Source organism: Oncorhynchus masou, chromosome 13, assembly GCF_036934945.1.
Source record: "Oncorhynchus masou masou isolate Uvic2021 chromosome 13, UVic_Omas_1.1, whole genome shotgun sequence".
Taxonomy (NCBI): Eukaryota; Metazoa; Chordata; class Actinopteri; order Salmoniformes; family Salmonidae; genus Oncorhynchus; species Oncorhynchus masou.
This window is the reverse complement of record NC_088224.1, coordinates 59,110,910-59,127,157: the sequence shown is the minus strand read 5'-3', so window position 1 is coordinate 59,127,157 and position 16,248 is coordinate 59,110,910. Positions and strand designations below refer to the sequence as shown.

Below are 16,248 nucleotides of genomic sequence, written 5' to 3'. Positions count from 1 at the left end.
ACTCTTAGGTTGGAGTCATTAACTCGTTTTTCAACTCCTCCACAAATTTCTTAACAAACTATAGTTTTGGCAAGTCGGTTAGGACATCTACTGTGTGTGACACAAGTCATTTTTCCAACAATTGTTTACAAATGGATTATTTCACTTATAATTCACTATATCACAATTCCATTGGGTCAGAAGTTTACATACACTAAGTTGACTGTGCCTTTTAAACAGCTCGGACAATTCCAGAAAACGAGTTCATGGCTTTAGAAGCTTCTGATGGGCTAATTGACATCATTTGAGTCAATTGGAGGTGTACCTGTGGATGTATTTCAAGGCCCACCTTCAAACTCAGTGCATCTTTGCTTGACATCATGGGAAAATCAAAAGATATCAGCCAAGACTTCAGAAAACAAATTGGAGACCTCCGCAAGTCTGGTTCATCCTTGGGAACAATTTACAAACGCCTGAAGGTACCACGTTCATCTGTACAAACAATAGTATGCAAGTATAAACACCATGGGATCACGCAGCAATCATACCGCTCAGGAAGGAGACACGTTCTGTCTCCTAGAGATGCATGTACTTCAGTGCGAAAAGTGCAAATCAATCCCAGAACAACAGCAAAGGACCTTGTGAAGATGCTGGAGGAAACAGGTACAAAAGTATCGATATCCACAGTAAAACGAGTCCTATATCGACGTGACCAGAAAGGCCGCTCAGCAAGGAATAAGCGACTGCTCCAAAACTGCCATAGAACTGTTTGGCCATAATGACCATCGTTATGTTTGTAGGAAAAAGGGGGAGGCTTGCAAGTCGAAAAACCCCATCCCAACCGTGAAGCACGGGGGTAGCAGCATCATGTTGTGGGGGTGCTTTGCTGCAGGAGAGACTGGTGCACTTCACAAAATAGATGGCATCATGACATAGGAAAATTATGTGGATATATTGAAGCAACATCTCAAGACATCAGTGCAAATGGGTCTTCCAAATCGACTATTTTTATTTTATTTTATTTCAGCTCTATTTAACCAGGTAGGCAAGTTGAGAACAAGTTCTCATTTACAATTGAGACCTGGCCAAGATAAAGCAAAGCAGTTCGACACGTACAACAACACAGTTACACATGGAGTAAAACAAACATACAGTCAATAATACAGTAAAAAAATAAGTCTAAATACAATGTGAGCAAAAGAGGTGAGGTAAAGGCAAAAAAAGGCCATGGTGACGAAGTAAATACAATATAGCAAGTAAAACACGAATGGTCGATTTGCAGTGAAAGAATGTGCAAAGTAGAAATAGAAATAAAGGGGTGCAAAAGCGCTAAATAAATAAATACAGTAGGGGGAGAGGTAGTAATTTGGGCTAAATTATAGATGGGCTATGTACAGGTGCAGTAATCTGTAAACTGCTCTGACGGCTAGTGAGGGAGATAAGTGTTTCCAGTTTTAGAGATTTTTGTAGTTTGTTCCAGTCATTGGCAGCAGAGAACTGGAAGAAGAGGCCACCAAAGGAAGAATTGGTTTTGGGGGTGACCAGAGAGATATACCTGCTGGAGTGCGTGCTACAGGTGGGTGCTGCTATGGTGGTGACAGTGTTTGAGGTCCTCAGTGCAGTGGGCAGCTGGGAGGGAGGTGTTCTTATTCTCCATGGACTTTACAGTGTCCCAGAACTTTTTTGAGTTTGTGTTGCAGGAAGCACATTTCTGCTTGAAAAAGCTAGCCTTGGCTTTTCTAACTGCCTGTGTATATTGGTTTCTAGCTTCCCTGAAAAGTTGCATATCACGGGGGCTGTTCGATGCCAACGCCATAGGATGTTTTTGTGTTGGTTAAATTTCTTGAATGGGGCATGCTTATTTAAGATGGCGAGGAAGGCATTTTTTAAAAATAACCAGGCATCCTCTACTGACGGGATGAGATAAAAAATAAATAAAAAAAAAGTTCAAATTGCTTGGTTACAGACCTGGATAGTAGGACATAACTCTGCAGCCTATCTTTGCAGTCGATTGCAACACCGCCCCCTTTGGCTGTTCTATCTTGTCTGAAAATGTTGTAGTTAGGAATGGAGATTTCAGAATTTTTGGTGGTCTTTCGAAGCCAGGATTCAGACACGACTAGAACATCTGGGTTGGCAGAGTGTGCTAAAGCAGTGAATAAAATAAACTTAGGGAGGAGGCTTCTAATGTTAACATGCATGAAACCAAGGCTAGTACGCTTACAGAAGTCATCAAAAGAGAGCGCCTGGGGAATAGGAGTGGAGCTCGGCACTGCGGGGCCTGGATTCACCTCTACATCACCAGAGGAACAGAGGAGGAGTAGGATAAGGGTACGACTAAAAGCTATGAGAATTGGTCGTCTAGAACGTCCGGAACAGAGAGTAAAATTAGGTTTCTGGGGGCTATAAAATAGCTTCAAGGTATAATGTACAGACAAAGGTATGGTAGGATATGAATACAGTGGAGGGAAACCTAGGTATTGAGTGATGATGAGAGAGATATTGTCTCTAGAAACATCATTGAAACCAGGTGATGTCATTGCATGTGTGGGTGGTGGAACTGAAAGGTTGGATAAGGTATAATGAGCAGGGCTAGAGGCTCTACAGTGAAATAAGCCAATAAACACTAACCAGAAGAAGCAATGGACAAGGCATATTTAAGGAGAGGCATGCTTAGTCGAGTGATCATAAGGGTCCCGTGAGTAGTGAGGTTGGTTGGGGTAACAGCAATTCAGACAGCTAGCCGGGCCATCGGTAGCAAGCTAGCATAGGATGGAGGTCTGTTTTTAGCCACCTTGTGCGTTTCCGACGGTAGATTAGTGGGGTTCCGTGTGGTAGAGGGGATTAATCCAATTGGCAAAATAGATATAGTTATAGTGACCCCCAAAAAATAGTCCGATAGACCTATTCAGATAGCAGCCGATAAGACAGCTAACGGTTAGCGGGGCCATAGATGGGCGTTCAGGTAACGTCGCGACGGAGGGGCCAGTTGGATAACTCCCTCGGGCAGATAACGTCGGTAGTCCAGTCGTGAAGGCCCGGTGGGGCTCCGCATCAGCAATAAAATGGGTCCGGATAGGTGATTGTAGCCCAGGAGTGGCTGATGGAACTTTTCAGCTGGCTACCTCTGGAATAATTGATGTTTGCTCCGGGATCGACGTAAGCCAATAGTCACACGGATAGCAGCTAGCTAGCTGCGAGATCCATGTGTAAATGTCCAGAGCTTGCGGTTGAAATCCGGGGATATGGAGAGAAAAATAGGTCCGGTATGTTCTGGTCTGAGTCGCGTTGTACAAAACTGCCGATAGCTTTTTGAGCTAAAGGATGCCTGATGATCACAAACCGTGGTTAGCTGAATACTAACGTTAGCCAGTAAACTGGCTAGCTTCTGGTTAGCTTCTGGCTAAGGACGTCTGACTGCTATGCCATAAGGACAATAAAGTCAAGGTATTGGAGTGGCCATCACAAAGCCCTGACCTCAATCATATAGAAAATTTGTGGGCAGAACTGAAAAAGTGTGTGCGAGCAAGGAGACCTATAAACCTGACTCAGTTACACCAGCTCTGTCAGGGCCAAAATTCACCGAACTTATTGTGGGAAGCTTGTGGAAGGCTACCCGAAACGTTTGTCCCAAGTTAAACAATTTAAAAGCAATGCTACACTCAATTAGTATTTGGTATGTAAACTTCTGACCCACTGGGAATGTGATGAAAGAAATAAAAGCTGAAATAAGTCCTTCTCTCTACTATTTTTCTGACATTTCACATTCTTAAAATAAAATGGTGATCCTAACTTACCTAAAACAGGGTATTTTATTTACTAGGATTACATTTCAGGAATTGTGAAAAATTGAAGCTTTTTATTTTGGCTAAGGTGTATGTAAACTTCCGACAACTGTACATATCTTTAAAAAATATGCATTTTCCTTTATTCCTTTCTCACCCTAACATTCCTCTCCTAATTGGAGTAAACTAGTGAACAACAACGCTTAGGCTTCTACTTACAGATTATATATTCATACTATATACATTTTATGGACACAGTTCATTTTACAATTGTTCTATTTTGTTTGTTTTTACTCTGTGTCCTTCCTCTACCTCTCCCATTATTTCTAATGTCCATCCAGTTTGAATTATATTTGCTGTATCTTTCAAACTGTGCTCTTTGACAAACGTTCTTAACCTATTTATGTTTTACAGACACTATCTTTTACATGAGTTATCTTGTTATTGGTTGCTATTAGTCCCAACCTTCAGCTCCATTCAACCCCTCCCATCTATCTCTTAACACTCTCTTTCTATTTGCCATATATTTATCATCTGTGCTGTGATGTTTCACAAAAGTTCTGAACATTTCTATTCTCATTGTTTCTACAGATTGTACATTTAATTTTTTGTTTTTGCTAAAATTATTATAATATTATTGGTCGATTGACTATGACTTTTCAGCTCACCCAGTAGTGAGATCTGCAGGGTTAGCTCAAGGTAAATATAGCAATTCTTCAGCCATTCCTGGACCTGTGACCAAAAACAAGCTACATATGGACAGTACCAAAACAAATGATCTAATGATTCTGTCTCTTCGCAGCAAAATCTGCAGAGCTGGGATGGCTTCTGGCTTCTTCCCCATATATATAACATTCTATTGGTTGCAAGAATTTTGTAAATAATTTAAATTGAACAATTCTAAGTTTTGAATCTGGCGTCGTTTTCCGTATCAGTTCATAAACCATGTGCCATGGAATCGGTACGTCAAAAAAAATCTTTCCCAACTATTTTGCGATCTATATGGCACAGCTGTTAATGTTTATGGTCCTTAAATGAAACTGGTATACCTTTTTATTTATCACAATTTTCTTTAACCAATTTTGGTCTTTAATGCAGGGCCGACAGTACAGACTAGTTCCTTACTTTTCCCCCTTCCACTTTCCTCTTTCATTTTTGTTGTAATGCTGCAATTAGTTGGTTGTAATTTTGGGTAGAGCAGATATTTCCATATGTTTTTGTTAGCTGCATGTGTGACAACTCCACCTGTCCTATTTATGATATAATTTACGAAAATTATACCTTCTTTTTTTTAAATAAAAACATTTATTTTTATTTTTTATCAATTAGTATATTTGAGTTTAACCACAATATTTGTTGTATTGTTTTTTCTGTCTTTTCTGGTGGATTAAATTGAAATTGATAGAAACACAAGTTTTCATCACTGACATGAGAAAGATTTATTTACAATTGAAAAGGTTTGTAGGAGACACAAAATAAAGATAAATCAATATCTTTGTGTGAAGGTGTTATTTCTTGTAACATTTCAGGCCTAAATTCAGTAAAAATATATGTATTTTTTTGTTTTACTATTATACAAAATTGTAGTTTAAGACGAACCACTCACTCACACGACGCCATACACATGGTCTGCGGTTGTGAGGCCGGTTCGACGTACTGCCAAATTCTAGAAAACAACGTTGGAGGTGGCTTATGGTAGAAAAGAAATCTGGCAACAGCTCTGGTGGACAGTCCTGCAGTCAGAAAAGCTCCCTCAACTTGAGACATCTGTGGAATTGTGTTATGAGACAAACTGCACATTTTAGCATGGCCTTTTATTGTCCTCGGTGCAAGGTGCACCTGGGTAATGATCATGCTGTTGAATCAGCTTCTTGATATACCACACCTCTCAGGTGGATGGGTTATCTCGGCTAAGGAGAAATGCTCATTAACAGGGATGTAAACTAATTTGTACATAAAATTTGAGAGAAATATGCTTTTTGTGTGAATGGAACATTTCATGGATCTTTTATTTCAGCTCATGAAACATGGGACCAACACTTTACATGTTGCTTTTATATTTTTGTTCAGTGTATTTAGAGGTCTTTTGGCTTGGGGGTAAAAAGCTGTTCAGGATCCTGTTGCTTCCAGACTTGGTGCATCGGTACCGCTTGCAGTGCGGTAGCAGAGAGAAAACAGTCTATGACTTGGGTGGTTGGAGTCTTGGAGAAGTTTTGGGGCATTCCTCTGACACCACCTGGCATAGAGGTCCTTGAAGCCCCCTCCTGCTGTTCAGAGACTGGCATTTTCTACAAGAAATCTGCCTCCAGAAATAAAAGCTTCTCCCAAGTGGGTGTGACACCTACTCCCATTGCCTGCTGCTTGGATTCCACCTGGCGATCTGTTCACCATCTGCCCTGGTTGTCTCCCCCTGTCTGGTACAGGGGGAGACATGGCGCTAGATGTGTATCTAGTTATATAGAAACTACAGTGGAAATGTCATTTATTGTAGCTGGGGATTTTCTCTCTATTTGTTACACAGACTTTTGGCCTCCCATCTCATTCTAACCACCTCTCGCCGGCTTTGTATTCATGTTACCTGATGAAATTGCTACAATATGATCTTGTTGCCATCTGATGCACATTCAGATTTCATAAATCGTCACTGCAGAGCTCTCCCTGTACTATGCCTTGATTGTATTAATGTTAATGATATCTGGAAATGTGCATGTACTCCCTGGCCCATCTACTGTTGCTAGCCCCAATTCCTATTTGTGCTCTGATGTCTGCTTCACTGATTTCTGCTCTCGCAAAAGCCTGGGTTTTCTGCATGTGAAACCTGGAAGCTTATTACCTAAAATGGATCAATTGAAAGTGTGGGTTCACAGCTCCAATCCAGATGTGTTGGTCATTACTGAGACGTGGTTAAGGAAGAGCAAGACAGATCTTCTGAAAGGTGGGGGAGTGGCAATCTTTATCAAGGATCACCTTCAGTGCTCGGTTGTCTCCACCAAGTTGGTCCCTGAACAATTTGATTTGTTGGTTTTAAGTATTAAACTTTCAAATAGCTCTTTGTTGACTGTTGCTGGGTGCTATCGTCCTCCATCAGCACCGGCCTGTACCCTACCTGCCCTAAGCTCTCTCCTGGCCCCTTACAAGTCTGAATTTGTCCTGCTAGGTGACCTAAACAGGGACATGCTTAAACCACCTGACCAAGTCCTAAAGCAATGGGACTCCCTAAATCTTTATCAGATTATTACCAATCCCACAAGGTATATGACTCCAAACACTCGGAAAAGGCTAATCTTCTTGATGTTATCCTCACAAATAATCCTGATAGGTATCAGTCTGGTGTTTTCTGTAAGGACCTTAGTGATCACTTTTTTACAGCCTGTGTTCGTAATGGCTTCTCAGTGAAACGACGCTTGCTAAAAAATTAGCAAGCCTTCCTTCATGAACTGGCCTCTGTAAAATGGTATAGAATCAGGTTGATCCCCTCTGTCGAAGACACTTGGACCTTCGTTTTTGATATTTTCAGTAGTATTGTTAACAAACACGCCCCCGTAAAGACAAATGAGAATTAAAAACAGGTTCAGCCTCTGTTTCGACATTGACCTTGCAGAGTTACTCCACCTCAAGAATTGCATTTGGTGAATGGCTCGGCACACACATACTCAGGCTGACTGGCTCTTGTTCAGGCAAATGAGAAATAAGTGCACTCAGGCTATCCGGAAGGCCAAGGTTAGTTACTTTAGGGAGAAGTTCTCACTCTGTGGGTAAAACGCCAAAAGGTTCTGAAAAATGGTTAAAGACCTGGAGAATAAACCCCCCTCCTCACAGCTGCCCATGTGCCTTCAAGTTGATGATGTGGTTGTTACTGACAAGAAAAACATGGCTGAGATCTTCAATCCTGGCCACTTCATTAAGTCAGGATTCCGATTTGACTCAGCCATGCCTCCTTGCTCGTTCAACATAAAACCCTCTTATGCCTCACTCCCCCCTATCTGAGATATCTACTGCAGCCCTTGTTCTCCACATACAACACCCTTTCTGCCAGTCACATTCTGTTAAAGGTCTCCAACGCGCACACATCCCTGGGTTGCTTATCTTTTCAGTTTGCTGCAGCTAGCGACTGGAACGAACTGCAACAAACACTCAAACTGGACAGTTTTTATCTCAATCTCTTCATTCAAAGACTCAATCATGGGCTCTCTTACTGATAGATGGGCCTGCTTGGTGTGATGTATTGTTGTCTCTACCTTCATGTCTTTGTGCTGTTGTCTGTGCACCGGGATGTTTGTACCATTTTGTATGCTGCTACCATGTTGTTGTCATGTTCTGTTGCTACCATGCTGTGTTGTCATGTGTTGCTGCCTTGCTATTTTGTTGTCTTAGGTCTCTCTTTATGTAGTGTTGTCTCTCTTGTTGGGATGTGTGTTTTGTTGTCCTGGCACCACACTGCCAGGTCTCTGATCTCTCCACGTGTTCTCCAGTCTCATAAAGCATTTTAGAAAAAGGCTACTTGTTATTACTTGTTAAACAAAATCTCTTTCTCTGAGAAATTGTATTAGTATAAAATTATTTTTAAAAATGTAGCATACATTGTATTATTTATTTTACACAGACTTTTTTGCTGATCTTTATCAAGGGTGCCAATAATTATGGACCTGACAATGTCTGCCTAGAGTATATGCATTTGCTTAAATAACAGAAACAGAGCATGAGGGGAAAGTTGATCGAGCGAGAAATTAATATCCTGAAAGGGATTATCAATCTATTTGATCAAATGGTGTTTTTTCTATATATTTAGTTCAGCTGAAAATACACGTGGCAGAAACCTCGGACAAGATCACACTATCACGTGTTGATGGTTTCACTTTCAGCCCTACTCATATATTGGATTACAAGGACGAGAACACAGTGGAGTTTGTATGCAAGAAAGACGGAAGGGAAGATCGCAAAATCTATGTGAAATGTCGGAGTAAGTACAGTACTGCCCCTTCCCTCAATGTACAATGATATGGCACAAGAATTTAAGAACTCAATATTTGTTTGTGTGTATGCCATTATAATACACGTCATTATAAAGTGCATGTGTGTCAGGGATTGTGCGTGCATTGTGTGTATGTATGGCGTGTTTGTGTGTGTCCACAGCCTGTGATAAATGCATTAAGATGGATACAGCTACGGCTGTAGGGATGGTTGTGGGAGTCCTGGTGGCCACTGCCTTATTGGAGTAGCTGTTTACTGCATCGCCTCACAGCCCAAAGCAACACTAACCGCCGGCAAGAAAAGTGAGTGACCACACAAAAGAGAAAAAACAAAGGAGTATGTCAACTTGAATTTGAATGGTACCTGACGAGCCCCGACCCACTTTGTTGTTTTCTTTGTATATTGTGCATTGAATTTTGAATACTCAGAAGTGAACACTTCTGATTTAGCTATTCTTAAAAACGAAATGTTTTACAGTAAACATACAAAAATAATACACATGAAGACCATAACCAATCATGTAAAGCAGTATTTAATTTCTCTCTTTCATCCCTAGCATCTAGCAAAATGTGTCTCATCCGCAATGAGGCCAGTGTCAACAAAATAACTTGTCCACAATGAGGTCAGTGTAAACAAAATAACTTGTCCACAATGAGGTCAGTGTTAACAAAATAACTTGTCCACAATGAGGTCAGTGTAAACAAAATAACTTGTCCACAATGAGGTCAGTGTTAACAAAATAACTTGTCCACAATGAGGTCAGTGTAAACAAAAGAACTTGTCTACAATGAGGTCAGGGTAAACAAAATAACTTGTCCACAATGAGGTCAGGGTTAACAAAATAACATGTCCACAATGAGGTCAGTGTAAACAAAATAACATGTCCACAATAAGGTCAGTGTAAACAAAATAACATGTCCACAATGAGGTCAGTGTAAACAAAATAACATATCCACAATGAGGTCAGTGTAAACAAAACAACTTGTCCACAATGAGGTCAGGGTTAACAAAACATCTTGTCCACAATGAGGTCAGTGTAAACAAAACAACTTGTCTACAATGAGTTCAGTGTTAACAAAACAACCTGTCCACAATGAGGTCAGTGTCAACAAAACAACTTGTCTACAATGAGGTCAGTGTTAACAAAACAACCTGTCCACAATGAGGTCAATGTTAACAAAACAACCTGTCCACAATGAGGTCAGTGTTAACAAAACAACCTGTCCACAATGAGGTCAGTGTTAACAAAACAACTTGTCCACAATGAGGTCAGTGTTAACAAAACAACCTGTCCACAATGAGGTCAGTGTTAACAAAACAACCTGTCCACAATGAGGTCAGTGTTAACAAAACAACCTGTCCACAATGAGGTCAGTGTTAACAAAACAACTTGTCCACAATGAGGTCAGTGTTAACAAAACAACCTGTCCACAATGAGGTCAGTGTTAACAAAACAACTTGTCCACAATGAGGTCAGTGTTAACAAAACAACCTGTCCACAATGAGGTCAGTGTTAACAAAACAACCTATCCACAATGAGTTCAGTGTTAACAAAACAACCTGTCCACAATGAGGTCAGTGTTAACAAAACAACCTGTCCACAATGAGGTCAGTGTTAACAAAACAACCTGTCCACAATGAGGTCAGTGTTAATAAAACAACCTGTCCACAATGAGGTCAGTGTTAACAAAACAACTTGTCCACAATGAGGTCAGTGTTAATAAAACAACCTGTCCACAATGAGGTCAGTGTTAACAAAACAACTTGTCCACAATGAGTTCAGTGTCAACATAACCACTTTCGAACTCGTTAAGTTATAGCCATGGATTGATCCATTTGTGTCTGACGGTCTGTCTGTCCTTTCTTTCTTTCATACGGACAGATCTGAATACAGCACTCTGCCGGAAAGGAGACGAGAATAATAAAATATGCTCAGTGCTACATTACTTTTACCACCCCTCAGAATAATAGTTGTAAAGCATTGAGAAATCAGGTCCACAATGACAAGTCTCTCAACTGTCAATTTGATGTACAGAACCATTGACTGTACAAGTTAATGCCATTCGGATGTACATACATTGCCTGTTTGCTCAGTTGCTTTGTTAAGTTTGCGCTACTGTTTTGCATGAACTAAGATTTCCTTCTGGAACCATATATCACACGTTTGTTGAATTCTATTTATTTATTTATATTGTAGAGAAATTGTTTATGTACATACATACATTTTCCACATATTAAAAACAAACAAAAAAAACAAACATTTTAGGCTGTTTTGTTATTCCATGTAGTAACACAATTTTTGATTTGCTTTTATAATGCGAGCATATACTTTTTTTTCAACCTGTGTACAGATAATGTTTGAAGAATTAAGGTGTACGGCGGTTAGTTTTGAACTCCAAAGCTCTCGCTCATCACTGTACCCTCTACATGAGAGGGAGCTGGCCTTTCTTAGCTCTTTGGAGACGTAGTCATTGGTACGTCTTCATCGATAAGGCCATACTGAGACAGCTTCCCTTTTGCCTGTGTACCTACATTGTCCAGCAGACAAATGACACCTATCAGCTCCGCTCAGAGGATGGTATCTTGTTGACTGTGCCCGGACAGAGCTGGGTAAAAAAGCATTCTATTTCTCTGGCCCTTCCACTTGCTACAAGCTACAGAAGGACAGGAAATTGCAGGAGCTTGTGTTTTTGAATTAGTTTAAAGATGAGGTCAAATCTATGGTGGACAATAAAGTGGGTGGCTGTCAATGTTTTGACTCCGAGATGCAACACACCTCACCAATTAATTTAAATTGTCGTGCTTTGTGTTTCATGTTGTAATTGTGTCTGAAGCAACTATTTTGGCCAGGTCTCTCTTGGAAAATAGATTTTTAATCTCAATGAGACTAACCTGGTGAAATAAAACCAAAATAAATAAATAATGAAATGGAAAGTTGGTCACAAAATGACGACTGCAATTGTAACAATAAATCATTTACTTTTATATGTTTCCTGATTGTGTTCTGTTATTTCTGGTTTCATCCTACGTTTTAGCAGATCACCAAGTGAGTCAAAGTAATTTTGTTCTCAGACTTTCCACATAGAGCAACTTTAGTGGAGGGTTTGCTCTACAGGAAGCCCGAATGTGTCAGATATTCTAATGGAACAGAGCGGATGATACATGCAAATGCTTTTCGAGTGTAGTTATGGGGGTTTACTGCTGCTAGTCTACAAAGTGCGGTTTCCTAACGGAGCTTCGAGAGGAGATCAAACGGAAGAGCTCAAACAACACAGAGCTCACAGTGTACACAACCAACCCCCACACATCCACGCTCACATCACCCCCTCACATACACACACACACACACACACACACACACACACACACACACACAAACCAATCAACCAAACTTGCAAACATACACATTTATCAAACAAGAACCACTGTTGATCAGATACCATTCACTTCAGTGTTCCAGGTGTGCACGCTCCATGTTCATGGTCTTCACTCTGGACCATAATTAGCTGAATCAGCTGTGTAAGTTCAGGGCCGGATTGATCTACAGGATCTAGTCACTCATTGATACAAAACAGTGGGAAACGACTCTCGACACCCACACCTGAATGTTCTAAGAAGTGCTTTATTCTTGTCAAATTAGAAAAAAATATATATACATCAAATAGACATGATTTCCACTTCATTCTAGCTATAGAAAGTAAGCTACAAAATACATTTTCTTTCCACTGATGCGTGTAAGTAGTCTGCCTACAGTCGTATGTGAAATGTTTCCAGTGAGATCGTCATGATTAGCAACAGTGAGACCTGGCCAATCATCCACCATCATTTACTGTAAGCGTAAGGGGTGCAGGCATCTGTGGCTTAGACCATGAGAGCTGACACTGAAGATAGAGAACCACAAACTAGCTAGACTCTTTAGTCGCATGGCACTACACTTCATAAAACAAACATTTCCTTTGTGTCACAGTGGCTCACAGTGAAGTAGATAGAATCAATGCAAAATATAACGTACATGTGCTAATACACTGGGTGCACAAAACATTAAGAACACCTGCTCTTTCCGTGGCATAGACTGACCAGGTGAATCCAGGTGAAAGCTATGATCCCTTACTGAAGTCACTTGAGTGATCCACTTCAATCAGTGTAGAAGAAGAGAGACCGGTTAAAGAAGGATTTTTAAGCCTTGACATGGATTGAGTCATGGATTGTGTATCTGTGCCATTCAGAGGGTGAATGGGCAAGACAAATTATTGAAGGGCCTTTGAATGGGTAATGGTAATAGGTGCCAGGAGCACTGGTTTGAGTATGTCAAGAACTGTAACACTGCTGGGTTTTTCACGCTCAACAGTTTCCTGTGGGTATCATGAATGGTCCACCACCCTAAGGACATCCCGCCAACTTGACAGAACTGTGGGAAGCATTGGAGTCTACATGGGCCAGCATCCCTGTGGAACTCTTTCAACATCTTGTAGAGTCCAAGCCTCAATGAATTGAAGCTGTTATGAGGGGAAAAGGAGGTGCAACTCAATTTTCGGAAGGCGTTCCTAATGTTTTGTACACTCAGTGTATAGACAGGCAGCAATAACATTGTGAAGAGGAACAACTTGGCTGGCACCTGCAAACATTAATACCATTTTACAACGGTTGATCAACACAGCTACGTACTTGTTGTTTTCAGCACAGCAAACATCTAAAAGTCTTTACAAAAATCTCCCTATCTTTATATCTCTATTTTCCAGAGCAACACTACGTTGATCACTATTATCACTAGTTCCAGTAATTCTAAACTACAGTTTTAACTAAATCATAATATCACACATTTTACACATCAAGCAAAAATAAAAAGCCAATTTAAGTCTAAGCTAAGCACTACAGAGCCTTCTCCCCTCCTCTTTGATGGCAGGGTGAGCTGAGGTCTGCTGGTCCGGGGCACCAGAGGAGTCCTAGAGAACAGGTGTGGTCTGGTGAGAGGACAGTCTACCCAGTCCTGTGGGTAGCGTAGATATCTCTGCTGCGGGTTGCCAGACTAAGGGGCTGTCAGGGGGAAAAGAAAGGCTTTAGGTGACTGATGTAGCTGATTGGTGATGTTAATTCAGTCAGACTCACAGATCAGTTTAAGTCAGATTCACAGATCAGTTTCCATTGCAACACCACTATTTTTTTATGCATCTCCACCGGAAGTATTGTGAATAGCTAGTCTAGATCATCTCCCTAAAATACTGACAGACTTTAGCTAACCAGGAGATGTGGAATGAAGGATAGGTAGGAGATACGGATGAAACAAAAGCAAGAAATACAGACGGAAAGCTAGACAAGAGGTAGTGGTAGACAGCCTACCTCATAGTCAGGACTTGGCACCACTGGTGGGCCACGGCCTGCTGAGCGGGAAGTGGCTATGGGGAAAACCAAATATAAGTGAGTATCAATTAATAAATAAATAAACACAAATATTTAATAAATAAACAATTCACTATACGGAACGTTTATAACACATGGTCGATACCCTATGTGTACTATGTCACAGGGAATTTAGATTCTTATGATCTCTGAATACTTTGTTGTTGAGTACTCCTGGGTATTGTCAAATTAAATAGTCAAGAGCCTTCCTTATCACCAAGTGCCACTGTTGGCGGATGCATAGTCAGATGGTAACAGCTTTACGTTTTTGGGGTGCAGCAGGTCCAGACTTCTTCCGAGCCCTGAGATACACAATGAGGATGACCCCTCCTGTCACCAGCAGGTCCCCAATGATGGCTCCGGCAACCAGAGTCGGACTCAGCTCAAAGCAGTCCTTACACACTGCAACACCAACAACACACAGATAGGCATAGGGGTGGAAATAATGTGTTGAAACGACCGCTCAAATGGGATGGTGAAAAGAGGTTGGGGTGCATTCAGGGAGAGGGAAAGATATGATTTGAAAGGTCTAGTAAGTAGTGTTTGCCAATAAACATAGATACAGAGACGAGTGCTGAATCTGGGGCTCCGCACACAGTTATACTAAACATAATGATGTCTTTAGGACACTTTTACTCACCCTTTCCTTTAAAGTAAAACTGATAGGTTGCTGTTTGTCCAGGATCATCCTGATCATACTGATATTCACAGTGGAAAACTCTGTTATTGTTTTCATCATAAATCACTTCGATATTTTTACTGATCTTGTTCATGTTGGTAGTTTCTTCATACCATTCTCCTGTACCAGGACAGGTCATTATGACTTTAGTTCTCCAGAATGACACATATCCTAAATGAAGAAAACACAACGGATGCTTTAACGCAGGGGTGACAAACATACGGCGAGGTGGTCCAATCCTGCCCATAGGTCATTTGAGTATTAAACTTTTTTTATTCAAATAATATTACAATTATTTGTAACATTCAAATAACTAGCTTTTATATTATACACTGAGTGTACAAAACATTAAGAACACCTTCCTACTATTGAGTTGCGCCCCCCCCTCTCCCTTTGTCCTTAGAACAGCCTCAATTAATCAGGGCATGGACTCTACAAGGTGTTGAAAGCGTTCCACAGGGATGCTGGCCAATGTTTACTCCAATGCTTCCCACAGTTGTGTCAAGTTCTCTGGATATTATCTGGGTGTTGGACCATTCTTGATACACACAGGAAACAGTTGTGCATGAAATATCCAGCAGCATTGCAGTTCTTGCCACAAACCGGTTCACCTGGCGCCTACTACCGTACCCCGTTTAACTGCACTTACATTTTTGGTCTTGTCCATTCACCCTTTAAATGGCACACATACACAATCCATGTCTCATTTGTCTCAAGGCTTAAAAATCATTCTTTAGCCTGTCTCCTCCCCTTCATCTACACTGATTGAAGTGGATTAAACAAGTGACATCAATAAGGGATCATAGGTTTCACCTGGATTCACTTGGTCAAGTCCTTGGAAAGAACAGGTATTCATAATGTTTGTACACTCTGTGTATTATATTTCGAAAAATATATGTAAATAAACAGTACGGTATTGTCAATTAAACATTTAATGTCTGATTAAACACATAATGGTATATTCACCACCACAATAAAAATAGTATGCAAAATGATCTTATCTTAGGGTACATTTTTATACAATTCAGCAATGTTTTGAGTCTGTAATTGATAAGAGAAGAGTCAATGTCGTAGAGTAAAAGACAGGGACATTTTTTACATTACCGTTACCCTCCACAGTAGTCATGATGAGGAGGAGGAAGACAAGCCCGCCATAAACGCCAGCTCTGTTCATTTTCTCTACTTCTCAGACAGACCTTCGATTATCTTGATTTTCAGCAGTCAAAAACTTAAATTCTAGCTTACTAGGATTGTATCTGAAACAGAGCAAAACTAGACTCAGGAAAATTAGAGAGGAGACAAAGTTATGGCAAGTCAACAAAAGTCATCCAAAGAGCTCTCTCGCTCCCTCTCTCTCGCACTCTCTCTCTCACGCTCTCTCTCTCTTCTCCCCTTTGCAACAGGAAGTGAATGCTTGTATGCAATTGTTATGTGCAC

General features: G+C 40.7%; 1 protein-coding gene and 1 long non-coding RNA gene across 2 annotated transcripts; one reads left to right on the top strand and one right to left on the bottom strand.

Moving 5' to 3' along the window:
* The first annotated feature begins 8,641 nt into the window (after nt 1-8,641).
* Nucleotides 8,642-11,720, top strand: LOC135552696 (uncharacterized). Its single transcript, XR_010457492.1, has 2 exons — nt 8,642-8,724; nt 8,898-11,720. It is a non-coding gene; the product is annotated as an uncharacterized LOC135552696 (long non-coding RNA).
* Nucleotides 11,721-12,341: 621 nt separating this feature from the next.
* On the bottom strand, nt 12,342-16,199 carry LOC135552694 (T-cell surface glycoprotein CD3 epsilon chain-like). The gene is made up of 5 exons (XM_064984467.1): nt 15,916-16,199; nt 14,773-14,982; nt 14,397-14,534; nt 14,073-14,128; nt 12,342-13,769 (listed from the first exon to the last, which is right to left on the bottom strand). Exons 1-5 carry the CDS (start codon nt 15,983-15,985, stop codon nt 13,713-13,715), a joined length of 531 nt encoding a protein of 176 aa, XP_064840539.1. The 5' UTR covers nt 15,986-16,199; the 3' UTR covers nt 12,342-13,712.
* Between the last annotated feature and the right edge of the window lie 49 nt (nt 16,200-16,248).